Below are 25,254 nucleotides of genomic sequence, written 5' to 3' on the forward strand. Positions count from 1 at the left end.
GAAGATCCCTCAGAAGGAGCTATGTCAATAAACAAAATTAGAAGGAAAATGTTTAACAAACATAAAAACCCCTGTGATGTCAGAGATGAATACACACACACTCAGTTAGTGAGAAGGTCAACAGTATTTTAAGATTTACTAATTTACTTAAGAGAGACAGAGGGAGAAGATGAGCAGCGGGGAGAGGCACAGGGAGAGGGAAAGAGAGAATTGAAGCAGACTCCCCACTGAGCATGGATCCTGATGTGGGGCTCGATCTCATGACTCTGAGATCATGATCTGAGCTGAAATCAAGAGTCAGCCCTTAACACACTGAGCCACCAAGGCATGATATAAGAGGTATTTTAGAAGGAAAATTAGGAAATAAGTATAAAAAGACATCATGAAAGCTGATCATGGCTCTTCTATGTCTAGGAATGTACTATAAGGAAAGAATATAGGATATACATGATGATTTAGCCTCAAAGATGGCAGCCAAATCTCTAACGGTCAAACATTAAAATGACATAATTGAGAGCTTGCTTTGGCAGCACATATCCTGAAACAATCTAATGGGTCAACAATAACAAGATCCTCAAGTTAATTATAATATGACAAAATGATAGACCACCACACAGCTATTAAAAATGTATAGAATGGGATGCCTGGGTGGCTCAGTCCGCTAAGTGTCTTGCTTCAGCTCCAGTCATGATCCCAGGGTCCTGAGATCGAGTCCCTCATCAGGCTCCCTGCTCCTGCTTCTCCCTCTGCCTGATGCTCCCCAGGCTTGTGGTCTCTCTCTCTCTCTCTCTGACAAATAAATACATAAAATCTGTTTTTTTAAAAATGTGTAGAATGTATATTGGTTAAACAAAAACCATTTGGTTAAACAAAAATAGCGTGCTAAAAGCAAACTATGTTGTAATTTTTTTAGATTACGTAGGTACATATATATACATTTAAATGTATATATGCAGGAGAAAATATATAAAAGGGCATCTTCAGGTATCTGTATCCTGTCACTCTTTCTTAATTTTTCTCCATATCTGAATTTTCTAATTCTTCTATGATGCATCTAAATTACTTCTGAAATAAACATATAAAAATGGACATAATAAAAAAAATCCATAGGACCAACACAGTCTATTAAAAAAAATTGTTCAGTGAAATCGTTCAGTGAAACGTGAAGTGCCTGTGAGTTAATATCGGGTGATAATGGTCGGTAGAAATGGAGAGGAAAATCTATACTCAGAAAGTCATCTGATTAGCAAGTTTCTCATTTTCATGTATCTGTTGGGTTTTTTTTCTTAATAAAAAGTCTTTCCAATAAACACTAAAAATCAAAAAACCAATACCAAGATTTCCCCCATCCATGCAACTGATTCTTAGAATACATTGCCTTTTCTTTTAGATCAAAGCATCAAAATTGTCTTTGATCCAAAACAGCCATGTAGTGCCATCATTTACATCTGAAGTCAACCTATTTATAATCACAGTGGGTTTTTTTTTTAAATGTCTGATTTTCTTTTTATCCCTATGATGCATAGACGGTTAGTGAGCGTACAACTCTGAGAGCAGCAGCTCTGTTTGTTTTGGAAGTAGTCCTCTTTACTAATACAGGGCATTAAAAATGCAAACACCACAGCTAGTCAATCAGGAAAACAGCATTGTGAATGTCAGGGCTTTGAGGGTACAAATTGGGGAATTAGTTTTTCCCTTAAGAGAAGTATATTCACTAAGTAATTTGCTTTCTTTTAAGGAGAGTTATCCCCTTCCATTAACTGGAGGAGTAGGTCCAAATTAAAACCACTATTCGTCAATTACCGCTGGAGGCATGCTCAGGCCCTGTGTTAGGATGGAGGCAACAGAAACTCATCAATTGTAATTCTCATCATTGTTATCTCAGAGATGTCGAAAGGAATAATTTGGGGTAGGGGAAAAACTGGGAACTCCTAGTTTCTGCTGACATGATGGCAAATATTTCTGAGACTTTTCCATTCATTTAAATGTTACATTTTTCAGTGAATTTTAATCTTGTGCTCATTCAGTGAATCCTTGCTAGGCACTGCAGATACAGTGGAAATACGATGGCATAGTCCCTGTCCTCATACAGCTTATGTTCTAGAGGGAAGGGAAGTTAATACATGAGAAATCATAATGACGAATCCTGATGGGCACTTAGAGAAAGGACATGAGGTTTGAGAAAGAATAATGGGGAGATGCCAGTCCAGCTGGAGAGTCTGGGATCTCTTCCTTAAGGAGTAACATTTCAGCTTCAACATAAAGGATGACAGTCTTGCACACTCCCCATAATACTCCTCCCTCAAAGAATATTTCATTAGTGACACTCTTTCCCGATCTTCCTCCTATCTCCCCAGCAATTCCGACCTCAGCTTTCACAGACTCTGAAGTTCCTCAGGGCTAGGTTCTATACCCCTCTTCTCTTCTCACTCCCAAGGTCCTCCCAAGGCAATCCTTTCCACCTCTAGGACCCTGGAGAACATCTCTGTGTCAGCCACTCCCAATAAGCCTTTCCAGCCCAGATCCCTTTTCCTAGCTCTGGATCTATGTGTCAACTGCCTACTTGAACCCTTCACTTGAAAACTTCATAGGAATCCCAAATTTGATGATAGCCAATGCCAAAATCAAGACATTTCCCTCTCAAGCCTTCTCCTCCTCCAGCAATCTCCATCTGCCTACACACGAACGTTCGCTCAGTTGCCATATCACTAAGCAGGGAGTCAACTATGACACTTGCTTCTTCCTCATCTCCCACATACAACTGGTGATGCAGCCCTGTCTAGTGGCTTGGTAAAGCAGAGCTTGGATTTCATCGCAGTTTTCCAACTTGCCTGCCATCAACTCTTCCTTGGATGCTGCCAGCTTCTTATTCTTGCATCAATTCCTGCCCACCTCCATTTCTTTGTCTTAAATAAAAATCTTTTCAGATAACTCCCTGGTTTTAAAATTCTTTCTTTGTCCTGAAGATCAAGGCTAAAATCATTAAAATGGTGAAGACTCCACTTCACCATCCACTGCCTCATCTCATGTCAGTCTTAGCATTATTCTCTGGGCTTCAGCTACAACAGACTTTTTTCAGTTTCTAAAATGAAGAGGATCTTCCTGGGGATGCCTGGGTGTCTAAGTCAATTAAGCACCTGCCTTCAACTCAGGTCATGAGCTCAGGGTCCTGGGATTGAACCCCGCATCGGGCTCCCTACTCAGTGGGAGGCCTGCTTGTCCCTCTGCCCCTCCCCCTCTTCATGTGTTTTCTCCCTCTCTCAAATAAATAAAATCTGTAAAAACAATTAAAAATAAAATAAAACAAAATGAAAAGGACCTTCCTTCCTTAAAAATTTGATCCACACTGTTTCTTCTACCTGAAATATCTCAGGTCTCCCTGCTCTGTTTTCTCTGAGTACCACACTCTTTTCTCTATCAGTTAGGAGTGTATTTGGCTGCAAGAGACAGATTACCCAATGGAAGTGGTTTCAGCAATAATGACATTTAATGACCTCATACCACAGAATGTTTACAACTCATCACTTCTGGGATTCATGCAACATTTCAAAATCCTTATTCAAGGCCATGACTTGTCCCCTTTCTGTTCTCCCATTCTGTGCACATTCACCTTTTAACTTAGGGGCATCGTATTATGGTTGCTCGGTGGCTATCAGAGTCCTGGGCCTCATGTTCTGAATCAACCACATTGAAGGCAGAAGTAAGGGAAAGGATGCTCTCCTCTTGCGTGTATCACCTCTAGCTGCAAGTAACACCTTTCTCAAGAGCCTCTTCACATTTCCTCTATAATGTACTGTGTCATTTGGCGACTCCCAGTACAAGGGAGGGAGAAGGGAAGGAGATTGGAATGGCTATGGAATACATGATGAACAGTGCCTGACACATTCCTCAAACCACTTATCAAAATAATAATTAAGTAGGAACATTTTGTTCTTTGTGTCCTCTGTAAGATTATGAGTTCTTTGAATAAGGGAATGTGTCTGTTTCATAAGCCCAGAATTAGCACAGCACCTGGCCTACACAGGAAGTTAGTTAGTGTTGCTTGAGTGATGAATGAATGAGTGTGAAAGAGAAGAGAGGCAGAAAATAGGTATAAAAGAGACAGAAAATTGCCAGGGCAAAACTTCTTAAGCTGATTGTAATATCTCACCTCTCATGGTTCAGCTCCCCATTCCAATTAATTTAAAAACAATCTTTTATTTAAAGAAAAATGGCAACTTTTAAAAGTGTTCAGTCCTTTGCATGATGCATGCAATTTTCCTAACTTAACTCTGCCATGTGAGTTGACATGGGTATTGCTTTTATTGCGATCCAGGAATGAATACTTTAAAAAAAAATAAAATTATCACCCCTATAATAGCATTAGATGATCCAAAAAATTTTGAATTGTCTCAAGTACATAAGTGCAAATCAATTCTTGGTGAAATCACTCAAATATCATTTGACAAGAAAAACATATAAAAGCTAGAGTGTTATTTAAAAGAATAGTCATAAAACTTGGGGTCTGAATTTTCCAGCACACCAACAGATAAGGATGTCATTCAGATCAGCCAACTGGGGAGAAGGCAGATGTTGAATGCCTGGCACATAAGGGATACTTGACATATTTTTGTTCTTATATCTAGAGCAAGGGAAAACCTGGGTTTATTCCTAACTCTGTCATGTCCTAAATACGTTAAGTACTGATATGCTGAGGATGTTCCTTGGTTCACACATGATATAGTAATCCTAAACTACCTCTCCATTATAAAATGAAGTCATAACTTAAGGAGTTAAGTGCAAAAAAGTGAAATGATATAGCCAACAGTAGCCAACCTCATAAAATATTAGGGAACCAATTTCTATTTCCCAAAGTGTCTCTATCTCTAAATGCAGAATCTGCTCATAGTTTCTGATGGATCCTGAAGGGAAGAAGGAATGTTCCTTTGTCCTAGGTTCTCCTATCTGGACTAAGAATTAACTTACATGAAGACAGATTAACAGGGAGGAAAAAAGAAGTTAAACTTTAATGATGTGCACATGGAGGCCAAATAATGAGATGGAGACCCAAACAAATGACCAAGGCAGTACTTCTACATTTCAGACAGCAAGACAATCAGTTTGTGAGGAGTGGACAGCGTAAAGAAAACAGATGTTTGAGAGTTTTATTTAGTAAGTAATTCTAAGCAGAATTTGGGCTGAGGTAGTGATTAGTAAAAAAAATAACAGCTTTGTTTCTACAGCTATCTTGGCTTTACAGTTCCTGTCCCTGGTAGTAGGACGTGTTCCTACTTCTTACTACAGGGAGGGTGTTTTTCATATGGGACATTTGTTTCTGGCTTTCAGGAGGACAGAAGGGACCCGAATGTCCTCACACTAGCTAATTCCCATTCAAAGTAATCAATATGCCTTTGGAGTACATTTTGGGTGGCCTGCCCTTGGCCCCTACAGTATTCCCTTTGGACATCTCAAAACACAAAGGGCTCCGACCTACAAATGTCACAATTCATTTTTAAAGAGAGTTGTAACTATCTGCACATGCAAGACTAGGTTTTAATTTTAAATATGGCTTTCATTTGAAATAAAATTCCTTAAAAAGAGAAAATGACTTTAACATTGGCAAAGGGAGTCCCCTAAGAAAAAAATGTAAACAGATGGCTGAGAAAAATCACCCACATGCTGCACACATATCTTGAGGAGGCATTTCTAAGAATGAAGTGGCACTTCCCAGCCTGGGCCACTTCCCACAAGAATCCTTATTTTACCCAGAAAAAAAACACGGGGTTGATACCTGTGGCCAGGAGGAAACTCAGCAACTCCTTCCCACTTGCCCCACCATGATCCAGACTGGTTTCTAAACTCCCCACAATGTTCCCAAAGAAGCTAATAAATCCATGTTCAGCGGTCAACCCCAAGCTAACATATTCCTCTATAAATGTGCTGTTAAGCCCTAGCTAAGCATATTAAGCATTCAATTTAATGTATGACACACATCTGTTCCACTTTCTCAGCAAGCAGAAGTTTTAAGATAACTTAAATCCCAGACTTAATCAAGGAGAACAAAATCTTGGCAATGTTTAAAACTGAGCTTTAAAATATAATCCAAATGAGGGCAAGAGAGACCATTTTGCTGTAACTAATGAGATTATATAACACCGAGACCTAATCCACAAAATCACCTGAGCAGAAACACTAGATTTTTTTTCATCTGAGTCTATTTATTCTTCCTTTTCATGCCACCAACATTTACCAAAGACGTTCATCTATATCAGTCCAAAAGCATCAAAATGTAAGCAAACAAGTCCTCTGCAAACATGGTAGTTTAACGCTCTTAGAAGCCCAAAGGCCAGAGGATGGAAACTCACAGATTTGTCTTTTACGAGCAGAGCGCAGCACTGAATTCCGGCCATCAGCATCTTGTGGGGGTTCCAGGCCACAGAGTCAGCTCTGTTACGCAAAAGAAAAAGGACAAGGGAAGGAGGGAACTTAATGAGCTTCTACTGGAGGAAAAAATACTTTCCTTAGCAGCACACGTATTCAAGCACTCAACTGGATTGCTGATTTGAGTTCTTTGGGGAGCTTGGAGTTTTCAAGTAGAACAATCACTTCATCTCTGGGTTGTCACAGTGTCACTTAAGTATGCAAGACCCAGAGAGTTTCCCTTGTCTAAATAAGAGGTGCTGGGCCCCAAAACATTTACCTGTGGATGCCCTGCAGAAGCTTCCGGTACTTTCTGGACATCAAAGCTGAGCCGCCCCAAGAAGCCTGTTGAGATATTTACATAAATGCAACAATGTAATTTCAATGTTATGTGTTCCCCAGTTCATTGTCATAGAAAACTCTGAAAGACAACCTTAATACTTTGTTGTAAGCCCACGTTAAGCCATGGACACTCCAAACACTTGTACTCACTGCCTCTCACTCAGGCCAACAGAGCCTCATCATGGTAGATGGCCTCCCACAGACCCTTAGGATTTAAATTCACACAGCATAAAGAAATTGGTGTGTTAGCCTGTTGGCTGGTGTGTGGACAAAAAAGTGACTTGAAAGACACAGTCCCTTCCTTCTCCAGTCTAGAATCTGAAATAGACAATCTCCATTGTTTTTATTTTTCAGTGTCATTATTGAAACATAGTTGACATACCATCTTCTATTAGTTTCAAACGTACAACATCGTAATTTGACACTTCTGTACATTACCGCGGGCTCACCAAGATAAGTGTAGTCACCATCTGTCACCATACATCATCAGTACAATATTATTGACTATAGTCAATATGCTGGACTCTGCATCTCTGTGATTTATTTCATAACAGGAATTCTGTGCCTCTTAATTCCTTTCACCTATTTCACCTCTCCCCCCACCCACCTGTGGCAACCACCAGTTTGCTCTTTGTGTTTGAGAATAAAATAGACAATATCCTTTGCAACGCTGGCTGTCATTCTCGCAGACACAACATGCAAATGCTGATAGCGAGGCATGGGCTGGGGGTGGCCTTCTGAATAATGAATGAGCACATGCTTGACAGGGTGGGTAGAGGGTACAGAGGAACTCATAGCCCACAAGGAAGGGCCTGGATGGATCCTATTAATTGGATCTTTTCAGCCAAATAGCTTTCAGAAATATTCACAACCCAAAAATCTAAGAATGAGAGAAAAGAAGCCTGGGACTTGGGGAAGATATCCACTGGAGACTTATACATTACGAACAAAGGACAAGATGGCTGAGAATAGGAAATGCAAGGAAACCCCACAGTCAGGAAGTCTGGAGGGAAGGGAGGGGGCATCAGTGTGAGTAATAAGGAAGTCAGACTGGTCCTTGCGATTGAGCAGACTTCGAAGTTTCATTCTGTAGGGCCAGGAAGGGTGCTGGCTGTGAGAGGATGTGAGGGGACCAGCTTGGGCTGTGTTGAACCCCTCCACGGTTATTGAACCCATACAACGTTGCACTGGGAATGGAGCCATGATTACCTCAAATTTTTGGTAGAAAAACTAAGGTTCAAAGGTGGAAGGTGACTTGTCCGAGGTCTCACAGGCATTAAGTATTAGATCTGGAAGCCAAAGCCCATTCCTGCTTCAGGATGACATCATAGGTTAGGGCCACATGGTAGAATACAGAGTGGGAGCTGAGCGTATGGAAAGAGATGAGCTCAGGAGTCTCACACACCACACTCTCACACCTTCCCTTCTCCAGCACCACCTTCTGCCTCCTCTTCCTCCCAAAAAAGTAAACAAATGCTCCCAATGCTCGTGCATGGAAGTTTTTCAAATCATGTCAACTCTTTCGAGGCATTAGCTCCCTAGTTTAGAGGGGTGTGGCAGGGTCAGCTCCATCACAGACGTAGTCCTCAAAAGAGCCCTCAAAAGAGGCAACCAATTACCTAAATGTTGAAGAATCGAAGTTTTTCACCTCAGGGAGGGCCATCATTTATGGAGCTATGACTACCTGTTAGGCACCGCACTTATCAGGTTACTTAACATATTTCTCTTTAATTCATTAGCTAAGAAATAAATCATAAGACCAGTCCACAGAAGGACGCGGAAGCAAGGGTGGAATCGAGATCCAGCAGCTTCTAAAGCCCCTGACTTTAAATACAGTGTTCGCTACCTCCCCTGGGACTTGGAAGGAGCGTGCCTGAGGCATGTTAGGACGCTCTCCTGGGAGCGCCAAGCTTTGCAGCAGCTGCAGCCTCTGCCTCAGAGAAGAGCAGGACCAGCCAGAGCTTTCTAGTCTGAGGCAGAGGCTGAAGTAACATCTGCCCTCCCAGAGAAAAAGAAAACTAAAGTTCTCCTTATGCAGTTGTATAAAGGTGCATTGTAATTAACCAAATATAAGACACTATCCAATGTAAGAGTCACCATTTTTGTGCACTGCAAAGAAAGAAAACAAAATGCATCAACATACCAACTTTAGCTATGTTAAAATGTAAGCAAAATCAGTGTATCGTAGAATTAATAAAATGTTTACTATGCAGGGCAACTCAGTTTTAGGAAATATCCATGAGGATCAGTAACCATAATTACATTTAAAAAAAACAAAGTAGATGCCAGTTCTTTAAAGGATTTTTAAAGTATTTTATAGAAAATTTCAAGCAGACTAAGGTGACTCCTGCAATTTTGTTGATTTTTATCTTTAAAGTTAATAAACTATATGTGGTGTATGAAGTTTCTTCAAGATAAGCTACATGCCCCTTTATCAAATGTTATCAGCAGATTCAATATTATTATTATAATAATATAATGTAATATTACCTTATATTCGGCTTGTAATATTAAAGCATGAGTGAATATTATCTCAATGCGAGAGCTAATTTCTTTACCAGGTCAGCTAAACTGCTGTCCAATTTTGTCTAATACTACTAGATGCCTACTGTGTGCAAATCTTAATAATTTGTGTGGCTTAAATATTTCCTTATAAAAGTGTTTCCTTCAAAAATTCCACCTTCAGTTTTTTTTTAAGAAAATCTAAGGAGGTTTTCATTCATACTTCTAAGTCACAATTCTCCCTGAGCCTCTCTTAAGTCTCTTAATCTCACTCCCAATTTAGAAACTGCTGTACTTGGTCTGCTTTGCATAAACTATATAATCCATATTTGATGTTTCTTTTATGAGAATGGAATTTTTCAGTACAACTGCTGATAGATTTGATTTTTCCTCCTTATTTCCACAGTCACAAAGTACTCACTTCATATTATCTTTTAGGACATAATGTATTATTATGCTCCAAAGCCTATAAAAATCAATAAGATAAAAGTTGAAATGTGAACAGATACAAATGCTACAATCCCATTTAAAGTCACAAATAATCTACCTGAAGGATTGCCACTGGCATACTAATAGAGCCTGTAACTCGAGGGAGCTTTATATCAGGGCGGCTTTTACCGAGTATTAGCATATGCTTAATGAGAGCCTTGAGGTGCTGAAAAATTCTCTCTGTAACACACTTTACTTTGAAAGCATAAGATCATACAAACTATAAAAGTATGTGCAGGTATATCTCCCAAGTGCCGTTACCTTCCATTCAAAAAGTCAAAAATAGTGTTCTTTCTTTTTCTGCTAAGGAGGCTATGAATCACTCACTTACCAGAAGAAATTTCCCTATACTGTCAACCGTCCCTTCTATTGGGTTGAATCAAACTAATTAATTCCTGGTTTTACCAAAAGAAAAAAAAGAAAGAAAGAAAAAAAACCCCAAAAGCTCAACAAGTATTCATAACTGTCTGAATGCAAATTTTTAACTCTAGATGAGTAGAATTTGAATAGTTACCTTTAATTAAGGAAAAAATTATTATGAACCACCTCAGGACTTACAAAATTAATTAAGAAAAAAAAGCCAATTCTTAAAGTCAGAAAATTATGAAGAATGTAAATTATCCCGATGACTCTCAAATAATTATCTATCATGGATCCAGATAAAAACTGCTTTAATTATAACAGGCAATTATGTAATGCAGCTGTTTGCATTTTCCAGCTGATTGGAATCATGTAACATCAAAGCTAGAAGACTTTACAGACCACATCAGCCACTACTCTCTTTATAAGTGAAACCAAAGCCTGAACAGCTAAAGTTGTAATGAAGAAGATGCCAATTGGAGCCCAAAGTCTAGGTCTCTTGATTTGGTAGTTCAGTGTGTCCCTGCCTCAATGACAGTAGATTCAAGGGATCAAAGAGAATGGTTCAAGGAGAAGAGGAAATAAATTGTAATCTGGAGAATAAAACCAAAATTTACATTAAGTCTTGGGATCTTCTTCTTTATTACCTTATGGAAAATGGCAGATTTATTTCCCTTGACTAGAAATACACGCTTAAATAAAAGTAGCCGGGGACATCATGTCTGGTTTCTGAGAACACAAAGGACTTCCCAGAAAAGCTACAAACAGACTAGAAAGTTAAACCAAAGTGTACATACAAATGCACTTACGTCCACATGAAGCCAGAGGCCGTGTCTCTCACAGATGTCTGCTATTTCATCCAGAGGATCAAAGGCTCCCAACACAGTTGTACCAGACGTGGCACAGACGAGAAATGGAGCTGCTCCCTGTGAGGAGGACCCACACACAAGAACCATCACCATCAGCACTAAGTTTGTCCTGTAATAGGTGGGTAAACATAACGGTTATGCAGCCAGAAATTTATCTAGTTCCTTTGGAGGTAAAGACTCAGATAGGGTGTTTTTCACCTTCTCTACAATATGGCCGCTTGTCCATTCCAAGAGGTCAAGGAAACCAAGACAATGCTGTGACAACAAGAATCCTTTGCCCCAACTCCATATGCACTGTGAACTGTTTTTACTTTCATTTTCATCCTGAAGTGTATTTTGTTCTTTATATTTCCCACATACAAAGTGAGTAACCTCCGCTGCAATGACAAAATGGCCTTCTGTGTGATTCCTACCTCCTTTTGGGGGTGATTCACTGAGGCCTGATGCCAGCGTTGTTACACCTCTGTGAAATAAAAGAAAGGTTGATTGGATGATTGGAAAATAAACAGCTCCAGGTGCAAACCGTGGAGGCCTGTTTGCCTGTCAGGTAAGTGCAGTTACAAACCAAAGAGAGTGATAAGTACAAATTGACATTAAACAGGGATAGTGTAACCTCATTGGGATACACTCTCCAAAATGGTGCCCCAACAGAGAAATCCATTAGAATGTTATAGAAAAGTGAACCTGCATCACTCCTACCACGATTCTGCCTCTTCACACAGCTGATGGCTGCAGCTTGTAAAGTGCCCAGGTGCAGAGGGCAATGGAGGTGAAGGGTGGGGGAGAAGGGAGACTGTGGGAACACACAGAGGTGGACGGTAATTCTGGCCAAGTTAGCCAAGGACCTTGGCCCCTTAAGGAACTTTATAGCAGCCAGGTAGATGGAAGTACATGAGATTGTTTGCCCACAGATTTGCCCCAGCATGTCAGCAAAGATGCATTGCTCACCGTGGAAGTGCCTTAGAGTGACAATTTGCAGATGAAGGTAGAGGTAGCAGAAGGGATGAGAATCCTAAGACTCTAGAGCCCTTGAGGACTAAGTGACAAGAACGTTTCCTGCCTATAAAAGTCATTTCACCTTCCATCTAAGATGGAGTCATTTTGTTCTCTCAGTTTTATTTTAAAGCGCAGTTGTTCTTGCAATATATTTTTATGTCCCATTTAATGCCAGGAGTTATTCCTTTTGAACCAGACTCCTCCCCATTTAGCTGACCTTTGAGAGAAAGAAGTTATTTCTCAGTGGAAAGTGGGGCAGAGCAAAGACACTTGGGCCCCATCTTTAAATCAAGATACACAGGAAACAAAGCGACAGTACTCAGTGAATCCATTTGCCTTCTGGGGAGATGGTTGTGACCCATGGAACCCAGTCCACTGGAAGCTGTTAGAGCAGGGCCAGTGGGTGGATAGAGCTCCTGGGGAACCACCCGCTTTGGGAATTCTTCCCTGTGCACAACTGTCCACAGATTACATCTTTATCATGCAAGCGACCAAAATAAAATGAGACCGGATTTACATCAATCATTAAAAGGAAGAGAAAAAGCAATTTCCTAAAAACATGGAAGGTGTCTTTAATGTTTGGACTGTTCCTCGTAAATGATGTGACACCTTGGTGGTAGTGAGAAAATACTTTTGCAAGCTATTAAAGCCTATTAATGAGTTTTCCTCACCTTTTTAACAATCTAGCTATAAATATCAGTCCTCAGAAATCAAACTTTTGCGATCTGGATTTAACCTTCCATTTTTTTTCCTTTTTCGTATCTCCTGCTATTAATGAGAAAATTCAGTGGAAACAGTATTGATTGTGGGCTGCTGATGAGCTGTATTCCCTAAGAAAGTTTGTCATCTGAAACACTCGTACACAAAAGTACTTTCAAACGTTCAGTGGTTATACGAGTCTGATCTTTTCATGAGATCTTTAGAATCTCTGAAGCTTCCATGGTTTTCACCATCTTTGGAATGGCATCAAGTAAAGGTCACTGCTCAACACATTTTTAATGGATTGCGCTGGGCCAGGGAACTGAATCACAGCAGAAAAAAAAAAATTGATGTACTATCCCCACATCTATTACAATATGAGTTCAAAGCTTGAAACAAAAGAGCTAGGTCTGAAACTACTGAAAAACAAAACAAAACAAAACAAAAAACAAACCTCAATCACCAGGTATTATCTCAGTACAGATGCAAGATTTGTCTTTGGAAAATCCAGGCTCAAGTTTTAAGTAACTTGAAAGAACACTGAGGAGACATACCAACTCTCACTCCATGGCCCTACTTTTAAATGTGCCTACAGCAATTTTCACTTTTTCAAAACTTCTCTTTTCAAGTTCTCAACTTCAGGATATGTCAGTTTCATGGTCTTTCATTGTCAAAACAAACAAAAATTTGAACAATGAAAATAACAATGACTACAGCGGAATAAAACCCATCAATTATGCCAAATTATCCCTAATGATTCTAAAAAAGAAAAATGGTTTTGACTATCTTTAGGAGATGCTAGGCAACTAATGCACTATTCTGAAAACTGGTACACAAGGGGGAAGAATCAAACATTTATCCTGCCCTGGTTGGGCAAACAGTTTCCCTAGGGAAATCAAGTAAGAATGAGGGAAACTTTTCCTTTATGGTTGTAAGCCTACCAATAAATAAAGAAGGAATGAGAGAACAAATGAGAATATCACCTAATGAAATAATGAGTCTAGACGATCATGGAGCAGAATTCATGAAGTAAGCGGCTGATGCGGAGCTCTGTAACAGATGGACCTATCATGCCAGAACCAACGCAGAATGAGATAGGAGATGTGTCCTGAGTGAAGGACAGAACGCCACCTGTGAGGCCTTCCTGAGTCTCAAGATCCTACAGCCAAATTACAGGAAATACAGAGAACAGATGGGGTGTACAGTGGAGGGAGCACCTGGATTCTCAAATTCTTGACATAATCTACAAAACCCACAATGTGGAAAACTCTACAGCATAAAAGACTTGGTTTCTTTAACAGATCAATTGCAGGGAAAGGAAAAAAAGGAGGAGGGAGAAGCTACAGATCAGAAAAGATTGGTGTGATGAATCAACCAAATGCAACATATGGACCTTGAATTTGTAATTCAAACAAGACAACTATTTAAAAAAAGCAGGGGCGCCTGGGTGGCTCAGTGGGTTAAGCCGCTGCCTTCGGCCCAGGTCATGATCTCAGGGTCTTGGGATCGAGTCCCACATCGGGCTCTCTGCTCAGCAGGGAGCCTGCTTCCCCCTCTCTCTCTCTGCCTGCCTCTCTGCCTACTTGTGATCTCTCTGTGTCAAAAAAAAAAGAAAGAAATTAAAAAAAAGCAATAGGAAAATTTTAATATAGAATGAAAATTTGATGATACTAAGAATTTATTTCCTGTAATGGTGTGTGGGGTTTTTTTTTAATAAAGAGATTACATACCTTTTGACAGATATACTGAACTATTTATAGATCAGACAGTATGATGTGTGAGATTGGCTTCAAACTAATCTAGTGGTGGTGGGAGGGGATGGGGTATAGACAGAACAGAGCAGAAGCTCAGTCACTGAAGTTGCATGATGGGTATATAGAGGTTCATTATTTTGGTTTTTATATATTTGAAATTTTCCAAGATGAAATGATGATAATTCAAGAAGGAAAGAAAGAGAAAAAGAGAGGGGGGGGGAGAGGAAGGAATCATGTGAACCATACAGGAAGAACAATTAAAACTTCCTCCCCTCTCATGCCACCAACAAGAATTAATGACATAAACAAAGTTCCCTTCAATAGGAATTTCTGTAGAAGATAAAACCAGAAAAAAGAGATAAAATTAGAACACAGTATCCATGCTTCACAGCAGAACAAACAGGTTATAATACAGAATTTTATCCAAGAGTGAATGAAATCTGATAATCTGTTTCACCAGAAAGCTTTCAAGTCCTCTCGTCATTGGAATGTTAAAAAAAAAAAAAAGATAAGTATAGATCTAAAGACACACAACTGAAGCCAGTACACCTGTAATAAAGGCAGAATTTTTAAGTACAGAATTTCAAACCAGATACAATGAAATGGCATGCTCTGGTGACAAGGTGATTTTTATGAAAAAATAAAGAACATAAAGACTAAAATAGCAGAAATGTATTAAAACAAAAAATAAAAATAAAAGAGTCTATCCTTCTTAGGGTGTGAAATCCTGTAAGGAGAGATATACTTCCGGGGGTCTGGGTTGTTCAGTTAAGCATATGCCTTTGATTCAGGGTCCTGGGATCAAGTCATGCATCAGGCTCCCTTGCTCAGTGCGGAGTCTGCTTCTCCCTCTGCCTGCCTCTCTCCCTGCATGTATTCTCTCTCTCTCAAATATATATATTTTTTCTTTTTTTTTTTTTTAAGGAGAAATATACTTCTATCCCAGCTCAAAACTGAGATTTTCAGTTTTCAGCAGTTTTAGCAGTTTCACACCCAATTCTGTTGCTACCTCCTAGAAACCTGTGCGGGAATAGTCTGATGCTCCAAAACGTGTGGGGGAATAGTCTGATGCTCCAAAAGCAGTGAGAGCTGTGGTGGGATTGGAGGGAGGCAGTAAGGCAGCTGCACCTAATCCAGCAGGCGCTTGGTCCAAGAATCAAGATGGCTGCCACCAAAGCAACGGCACACCCACAAGCAGATGTCGGGGCCCGCCTTGGCTGGGTAGGGCCAGACCTTGCCTCCCCCACCAATGGACATGCCAGATTTACTATATCGTGGTAGTTATGGAAGAGCAGACATTCTGTCAGAGCTGACATACTAGACACAGACCCAAGACAGGATGATGGTTTCTGTGATGGACTTTGGGTGGAAGCAACCTGGAGCATAGATTGACCAGAAATCGTGATCATTTTGAACACAACCCAGAGACAATTGGCCTGACCTCCAGAACTCTCAGCCCAGTGTTAGGTAGGGAAAGGGATGCAGGCACCCTGCTGGGGAGGCTGGGCTCATCTTTTAAAGCTAATTCTAGGCAAGAATTGGAAATATGGTGATGTCAGTGTTTTAATAGGCTCCAGCCACCTGGGAATGAGAACATCTGAGAAACTGCACAGAACATGGAGAGCCAAGCACCTGGAAATAGAACATCTGTAAATGAGTTTCCCTATTTTAATTCTAACAAGCTCTCTTCTCTCTCCCACACACAGACACGGGTCTGGCTGCTTGCATTCCTTCCCTTATGCCCGGATGCATGCGTACTTTTTTCTTCCCCTCTCTTTCTCCCCTCTCACCTCTTTGCTGGCTTGCCAGATTTGCCTCTCCAGTTCCGCAGGTATCATTTTACCTCTAGGAGACACAGATTTGGGCACTCAGTTATGTTTAGTCGTGAACAGACATTGGTACTGTTTTTCAAAAAGTATGAATTCCCCCTCCACCCACCAGGCTTCCAGATCCTGTCCCCATTACCTTCCATCTGTTTCCACAAAGCAAACATTCTCTGTACCAATCCCAAGAAAGGAGGCTGCTTTCTTCATAGAGTAATGACACTAAAAAGGGACAAGGGGAAAAAGGAAAACATGAATACAAAGCTTGAAAAAACTACTGCTTATTATCTAAAGTCATATGGCTAAGCCCAATCTTTGGAACGTTTTTGCATAAAAGAAAGAGAAAGTAATAATTCAAATGAGGTCCTTAACATACCGGTTGAAAACATTGACTTTGGTTGGGCTTAGAGAAACCAGGCTTTAATTTCACGTTTTCCCCCTGTTGCAGCTATGGAATCTTGAGAAATACCATACACTCTCCAAGCCTCAATTTGCTCATTGGAGGTGGGTGTGTCGGGGCCCAATCCATCTGCTTTTCATAGAATTAAATGGGTTAATGTACAGAAAGGGCTTAGCACAGAGCCTGGCCTAGGGAACAAACATGGTCCCTGGAGGCTGTTGTTTTTCCCTAACATTGAGAGAAGTTTCTCCTGATGCTACTAATAAGACTCACCATTAATGGAAACAGAAGCTAGTCCACTGCTGACTCAAAACCCTCCAAGGAGGGAGCGAGACTCCATCTCAAAATTTGCAGTCACAAACTACAGAAGAATTTAATTATTTTCAAGAGCAAATAATGGGTTATAAATGCTGATCAGACACTTGACCGATCTTGTTTAATACTGAATGTTAGATTGAAATTAGACACAGAGGAAGGTGGCTAAAATTGTCATAGCAAAAGTAATAATAATTTATGGACACCTTACTTTATGCAGCCCTGGCATGAACAGGAGGCTAATAGAAGGTTCTGGAATTAGGTCTGGTCTAGTTTTTACTGGAAACGGTAGTATATGCCTGAGATTGTTGGGCCATTTCTCCTCTACTACATAAAGCCTATAAAATAATTAGCATTCAAACATTGGAGATGTCACTCTTTATACATTAGTGTGGACAGGTGGTCAATTAATTCTTTCTCGTGCCAGAAAAATGAAGGTGCTAAAGGACATTATTGTACCAAAAACCCTTAGTAATTTAATTTGTAGGTATGAATACATTAAGAGAGTAGTCATGCCTTCACACTTAACTTGATATATTCCCTCAAATGTGGTAATTTTTTTTCTTCTTTTGTCAAGAGAGTTTTATTGGAAGCTCTTTTTTTTTTTTAACTCTGTAAAAATAAATGCAGAAGTAACACCATCAGGAAAAAATGAAACCATCCTAAATAATTAATTTCAAGTATCAAATAGGACACGGCCAAATGCCTGTAGGATGCATTCATTTCAAGTTGGTACAAGAACATATGCATATTGAGGAGTAATCGTGTACATGAAAATGTGATTAATTCTCTACTTGCTACATCAGCCCACCATAGCTAGGGTGACATTACCAAGGTGAATTATTTTTCACCAGAGACTTGAACTTCAACAATCAACTATTGATCTCACAGTGAGAAGTAGTAGCCTTTCCCACTGGCATCTGTCATTAAGGAAAAGCACATTGCTTAGACCTGGAAAACAGCAAAGTGTCCCCAACCAATGGGTCTGCTGAATTTAAAAACCAGTAATCTCATGAAAAGTAGCCTCAGTGGAGCTGTCTTTGATTACCTCAGGGCAAAGTAGAGTCCAATGTCAATCTCAAATACATAGGGACAGATTTTTTTAAAAATGTGTGCAAAACTGAAGTCTAAATATCTAAAGGCATCAGAGGAGGAAAAGAGCCCTGGAGGAGAAAAAAAGAAGAAGAAAAGAAAGAAAGAAAGAAGGTAATGCTTCAGATGTGCTAAGTAGTTTCAAGGAAAGAAAAACCTAGAAACCTGGAGTTCAGAAGTAACGGCTGCCTTTCGAAACAAATGGTGTTTGCTCCCATCTCTGGCAAAAGATAAGTCAGTCCTTTGCTCTAAGACCCAGTCTCCCCCCTTGAGAACTGTACCCTGGTCTCTCCCGCCCCATCCCAGCTTCTATCCTGTTAGAGAGGAACTAGGCCGATTGCTGGCTGGCCTGGGAGGTCAGGGTTTCTCTTCTCCCTTCACTTTTTAGTAGCAGACCATGATAACTACTTTATTTTGATTCTCAAAAGAACTTGGATTCTAAACCTACAATACTTTAAATTCAAGGAATTCATATTTAACTGCTAATCAAGCCACAGATTACTTTTTTATTACTTTTCTCCAAAGTCCCTTCTCTTTTTGGTTCCTACTCAGCCTGGGGAGGTTACTGTGGATACACAGACAGCGTGGGGAGCTCTAGCATGATGTTCCAAGTCTCCATGGATTGTTAAATTATAATCAAAACGTCAAACATGCAAATACACCCCCAGTGGTAAGGGCATATACTCTGTGCTTGATGATCCAAGTTGGGAATGGAGTGGTTACCCTAGAAGCCACCCAAAAACAGGAGAAAAAAAAAGGCCACACAATAAATAGTACAGGAAAACAACCACAGGGTCATGGCCAGCATCTAAGATCAACTAAAGGAGGCATAGCAAAAAGCCTAACAGGGTTTAAGACCACTGAGGGAACACAACCTTCTTTAATTCTTTTTTTTTTTAAATTTTAACCAATGAGTTGATTTGTTGTAATAAGTGATGAAGGTGATTGCCAAAATAGTAATGAAAATAATGCAAATATTATGACCTCCATCTCTTTACCAGAGCAGAAAAAGAATGAACAACAAGGTAGAGTCTGGATGAATGGGGTAAAAATCTGTATTTGGAGCTATAGTGTGTTCGAAGCTATGGAGTTTCTCTGTGGCAGTCACATTGTTATGAGCTGAATGCTTGTGTCCCCTCAAAATTCATGTGTTTAATCCCTAACTCCCAATGTGATAGGATTAGGTTGGCATGAAGTCACGAGGGTAAGACTGTCATAGGATTACTGCCCTTATAGGGGAAGAAGATAGAGACCTCAACCTCTGTCCACAAGCAGGAGATAAGGAAAGGCCACATGAGTACACAGTGGTCCCCAAACTGGGAAGCAGGCTCCCACCAGATACCAAATCTACCACCATCTTGAACTTGGACTTTCCAGCCTCCAGAATGGTGAGGAATAGGTGTCAGCTCTTTAAGCCAGTTGGTCTGATATTTTGTTACTGTGGCCCAGGGAAACCAAGATGTATTATCCAGTTCTTGGTCTTCTGGCTCCATCATCTGCTGCCATGTCACCCAGGCATATATTTCACCTCTTTTTGCATATATATCTCCACTGGAGATTAAAAAAATAATACTAGTTCTGTTTTTCTGACTGTGTGAGGTTTCAATTTCTTTATACTCCCCATCTCCCGTCTACACTTATGTCTCTGATCTCTCCCAGGCATGATCTTTATTCTAGGCTCCCATAGAATTCTTCCCTATTCCCAGAGCAATTATTCCAGAAAAGACCACTAGTGAATTTTAAAACAAAGAATGAAGAAGGCAAAAGGAAAAGCACTGAGCTGATAGCAGAGGACCTGCTGAATCAGCTTTCACAGGCAAGGGAGGTACAATTCAAAAGAAGGGATTTTGCATTTCGGATATGGCGCTTCTTCCAATTGAAATGCCAAAGTTTGGAGCCCAGAAAGGGAAACTCCATAATAATCCCAAGGGACCAAGTGTTCTCCCCAGATGTCCCCATTCCCAAACATTCTTCGCTTGCTCCAGAAGAAGTTTTCAAAAAGAAGGGCCTCGGGTGGCTGAGTTAGGAATCTCAGTTTAGACGATTCCTTCCAGATGCTGCCTCACACTCAGTGCCCACTTTGCACGTGGCACTGAACTAACCAGAACAAAGGTCAGCCAGGACAGGTGGAAAACATGGGAGGGGTGGCCAGGTTTTCTTCCAATGTCCAACTCTTCGTCCACAACTTACCCTCTGGCAATAATAAAGGAAATCGTCCTCTTTAAAGAAAATGACAGATACAAGAAAGCTGGAAATGACAGAACTTTTAGAGTTTGCCCGCCTCGTGTGTTTCACAGGCGACCCTGGATTATCACAGAAGGTACGGAAGCTAAACTCTTCCTGCCAGGAATGGGCGGGCAGAAGCAGTGGTGGGATGGACAAAGGCACCCACTGGAATTGCACAAGAAGAAAAGAGGGGAAAAAGACTCTTTCAGATAAGACTGCTTCAACTGTGCTATCTCTTCTACCCACATTATGACAGCTCGGTAATTCTCCTCCTCCTAAGAAAACTAGCTATCATTTTTGTGTATCTATAATGTGCCAGCTGCTACTCTCCAACTTTCTGTGCATTAACTCATTCAGTCTCTGCAATAACCCACTTAGCCATGATTACTAGGCTCATGTGACTGGCTGCTGGGTGGCTATCATGGCCCCAGATGGTTCCCTTCTCCCTGGTCTATGCCTTTTGCCAGGGGACTTCGCAGCAAGTCCACCTATGAGATAAAGTTGGTTTTCCCACTTCTTGGATCTGGGCTCGTTGACATCACTTGCTTCACTGAAGAAATGAGGTAGAAATGACGATGTGCCAGCTCTGAGCCCGGACTCAAGAGGATCAGTAGGTGTCCATATTGTTTTCCCCATGGACCCCTACCATGACTACACACCTGGACCAGCCTGCTGGAGGATGAGAGACGAGCAGAGGGAACTCACTGGATTCATCCCTATCGGGGCCACTTCTACCTCAGCCATTGGGCAGCCAACACCAGATACATAATGGAGCCCCACCAAGAGAGGCAGAACTGTCCCGGCTATCCCAAGACTCGTAAGCAATGATATCTACCTCTAGTTCGACACCACTGGGCTTTGGGGTGATTTGTTAAAGACCACAGTTAACTGATACTTATTTTTTAACAAATTGGAAAACTGAGGCAAAGAGGGAGGAATTAATTAGCTTACCCAGGGTCACTCAGATAATTAGTAGTGGAGACAAGAACTGAATGCAGGCAGCTTAGCTCAAAGCCAATGTACTTACCCACAATCAGACCTCCTACAGTGAGGAGCAAAAGGACATAGAGGATTGTGGCAACATGCAATGTGGGGGATGGGGGGGGACGTGTGTGTGCTGTTCACTATTTCGGAATAGCTCCCTTTCCTCTTGAAAACCTTTATTTTAGTCATTCAAAGCAATTGGTTTTTACAAGGAAATGTGAGTCTACTGACAGAGTTGAGCGATCATCTAAGTTTTAATAAATAAGGCACTCAGAGAAGAGATTCTCAGAAAGAGGTAGCACTTTCAAATTGAATGTTCTCTTTTCTCAAAGGAAAATGTTATAGACTCTAAATTTTTAAATAAAGGTGATGTACAAAATTGAGTGGCCAGGGGTTACAATATCAAACCCATCAGAATTTCCTTTGGAATGAAATATGACATCATACTTAGGCATATCAGTCATACATGAATAGGATAAAAGCATATCAGAAGCCCCAAACAAACCAACCCCCTTAAATAATACATTCTCATAAAATCTGTATCTGATATCAAAAATAATTTTTTACCTCTGCAGATGTGAAAAGGATTAATCTTGGCAACCCAGACAGCCCCTTTTCCTTAATCTCAGGACAATATTTGTATCTAGCTAAATTCATTGCATACATATTGGACACTGAACCACCTGCAAAAAACAAAATTGAAATGGCATATTTATAGCATGAAATTATAGCTCCCTAAGTGCCGACCACAGGGGAAGATGTGAACGGCTCTGGCTGCTCTAGCCTAATGACAGATCCCCGGAAATCATCTGAGCCCCATGCCCAACCCATGACTCTTACCCACTTCCTAACCCCCAATTACAGCAATTTCCAATCTCAGCAAAGACCGAGGTTTTAGTCTCTTCTCTCATTCCAGAGTTTTTTCAAACTAAATGTTTCCCTCTACTTACGAGGGCCAGTTCCCAAGTCTTCATAGTTAATGATATTCTGTCTGTCACCTGACCAAGAAAATGGCAATACATGCTCATCCCTGGTCCCAAGAGAGGACTGTAGGATGCACGACATGATTCAGAAAACTTCTCAAGTAAAATTGATTGATAAACATATAGCCCTTCCAAATTCCCAGCAGCAGAGATTTCATTTGTAAGTTATAAATCCCAAATTGTACGCATCTCCTTGGTTCAACATTTACATCAGTTGCTTAGCATTTATGCAAAATGTTGCCACTCCAGAGAAAGGAATGAGCTAGATTCTCAAGTAGCATTATTCCTACCCAACTTTTTGGAACGTGTAAATCTTCAAGGAGCTGTTCCTTATATAACACACGAATAAATGTTTGGGTGTTTGCAGTGGAAGGGAGATGGCAATAACTAGCTGTACTTACCTGGGTTAAATATTCCATCCCCTTCTTTCCAGCCAATAAATTCAATCATTTTCTTCAGAACCGCTTCTTCCACTAACAGAAACACTGGGGACACCTCATACGTATAACTAGATAGATATAAAAAACACTTCACTTCTATGACTAGAGTCAAAGCATCCCTTTGGTGTCCCAAGAAAAATGCACATAGAGTTTTATTCAACCAAGTGGCTATGAAAGTGTAGGTAGAGTCTTTGGAAATTTATCCAGTTGGAAATAGAGAAACGTGGTCTGTGATCATGCTAGTCATGGTTTGATAGATGCCAATAGCTGGGGACCTTAGGGATACACAAGCTACTTCAGTAGTCATAATTTACAGCAACACTTTGGGTCCACTGGGAGCCATAAAGGTAGAATATCTAGATTCTTCGTATCAGCCATAAACCATGGCCATTTCATTCTTTGGATGCTGCTTTGGATGCTGGTTAAAGAAGAACCATTGCCAGGTGCCTGGGTGGCTCAACCAGTTGAGCATCTGCCTTTGGCTTGGGTCATGATCTTGGGGTCTTGGGATCAAGCCCCACATTGAGCTCTTTGCTCAGTGGGGAGTCTGCTTCTCCCTTTCCTTCTGCCCCTCCCCCTCACTTGTGTGAGCTCACTCTCTCTCTCTCATTCTCTCAAATAAATAAATACAATCTTAGAAAAAAAAGAAGGAAACTATTGTCATGGTAACCAGGTTTTATTAGGTTCCTATCATGTGTATCCTAAGTCAGTTCTAGCTATTCTACAAGGAAACTACTCATCCTGAACTAGGGTTTTCTCCACTACATTCCTGTGCTGGCAGAAATGGGAAGTGCTCTGTGGGGCCTCTCTTATTATGTGATGATTTTATTGCAAAGCACTGCCCAAATCCCCTGTCATTGAAGGTTTTGTTGCTCCAGGCTGGACTGCTGTTGTGGGAGAACACTAAGTTAGCCCCTTGGGGAAGATCTCCATGGCAGGGAGCTACCTTTCCCAAGGTCACAACCAGGTATAAAGGCCTGGCCATATGGACCCAATTCCAGACCACTCTGAAGGGCCACTATAGCTCTAAAAATCTCCACTAAGTCAGCCATTTGAGCCTGCAGAACAGCTTGGCTTCTGGTTCTACCCACTCCTGCTGCCTTTCTCATCACCCATGTGGATCCCAAGGGCGGTCCTTAATAAACACCCTGCTCACTAAACTCATCTAGAGCAGCTTCCCAGGGAACCCCACCTGGGGGTTACCATGCCTTGTTTCATAATATTTGAGTCTCTTCTTTCTGTAGATAACTTGAGGGTGACTAATTACCTATAATCTCCTCTAACAATTAAGCCATTATGTTAAAGTGTATCTGAATAAATACATAATCCAAATATGTAAGCCAAGCAGACACACTTAGCTTTGTAGTCACAGAATTGAATGTGAATATTTTAACACCTTCAAGGGAAAACTTTGGACACGAGGCAAAACAAAAACAAAAACACGAAATGAAATGAAACAAAAAAATGCAACACCTACTATGTGTCACCTCCCTACCTCCCTAGATGCCAAGCTCTCTGTAGACATAATGTCATTTTGCAAACACTCCAGGTTCTATTTTCAACCATGCGAGGAATCCAGTTCACACATTTCAAAAGTGTGGGGGAAAAGTCTATGTGTTTGTGTGCACCTGCAAATATAAGTGAAATAATTGTTCACTTAAAAAAATTAATATATAGCCTGCCTACAAAATCTGGCTCAACTGTAAACCTGGGGAGAGGCACGGAGGTGGAGGAGAGGACAATATGGGATGCTCTCATAGCTTGCTCACATTTTGAGTGGATTGTTCAACTTAGCAACAATTTCATACTTTGCAATCAGCTCTATGTTTCAACTAAAAGAACCCAGATGAGAAGCTAGATATCACAGGACATAGAATGAAAGGTTTAGAGAGTTGGGTAATTTTACTGTGTCTTCTGGCCCACCTACCACTTATCGCTTCTACTCACTGTAAACTGGTATCATCTCTCATCATCCCACCGAGATTTCTTTAACTGAAGTCACCAGTGATATCGTGTTGCCAACTCAAGGGACAATTTTTAGTCTCTGTCTTAGTTAAATACTGAACAAGCTTATGATTCTAGACACACTTTCCTCTAGGGTTTCCATGACTTCCTGGTTGATTTTCTCCTTCTTCTCTGTCTCTCCATTGTAGGCTGGTCTTTCTTCCTCCTAACTATGAGATATTATTAGATGTCCTCAAGCCCCAGTCCTCTATGCTTCTGTCCTCACTCTACAGTCTACTTGCAGACACCACTTCTCCATCTCCTGGTTTGTTTTTGTTCAAAGTGTCTTCAGACTGCTCATCAAAACCAACTGTTTGGCTTTGAAAATGTATCAGTGCTTGGGAGACAGCCACAGAAATTCAGATTAATTTAATTGGTCTGAGTTGGGACCCAGGCCTCAATATATTTTTTGGAAATGTCCCAGGTTGATTCTGATGAACAGGAGGAGTTGAGCATCACGGACTTAAGGAATCCCATCTGTGCCCACCTTTTCAATTACCATCATTCCCCAGTAACTCCTTATTGACACCTTTTATAGAGATATTAGAATTCCAGGACTGTATATCTCTCAGCTTGG

The 25,254-nt window shown here is 40.7% G+C and overlaps 1 protein-coding gene across 1 annotated transcript in view; it reads right to left on the minus strand.

Moving 5' to 3' along the window:
- Positions 1–25,254, minus strand: part of GADL1 (glutamate decarboxylase like 1) — a 171,334-nt gene that overhangs the window by 106,752 nt on the left and 39,328 nt on the right. The window contains exons 5-11 of the mRNA XM_046002877.1: positions 22,635–22,741; positions 21,818–21,933; positions 16,376–16,455; positions 16,201–16,255; positions 10,902–11,018; positions 6,680–6,744; positions 6,345–6,426 (exon numbers count right to left, since the gene is read on the minus strand). Coding sequence (XP_045858833.1) covers positions 6,345–6,426; positions 6,680–6,744; positions 10,902–11,018; positions 16,201–16,255; positions 16,376–16,455; positions 21,818–21,933; positions 22,635–22,741 — 622 coding nt within the window. The remainder of the gene's footprint in view (positions 1–6,344; positions 6,427–6,679; positions 6,745–10,901; positions 11,019–16,200; positions 16,256–16,375; positions 16,456–21,817; positions 21,934–22,634; positions 22,742–25,254) is intronic.

Source organism: Meles meles, chromosome 4 (genome assembly GCF_922984935.1).
Source record: "Meles meles chromosome 4, mMelMel3.1 paternal haplotype, whole genome shotgun sequence".
NCBI lineage: Eukaryota > Metazoa > Chordata > Mammalia > Carnivora > Mustelidae > Meles > Meles meles.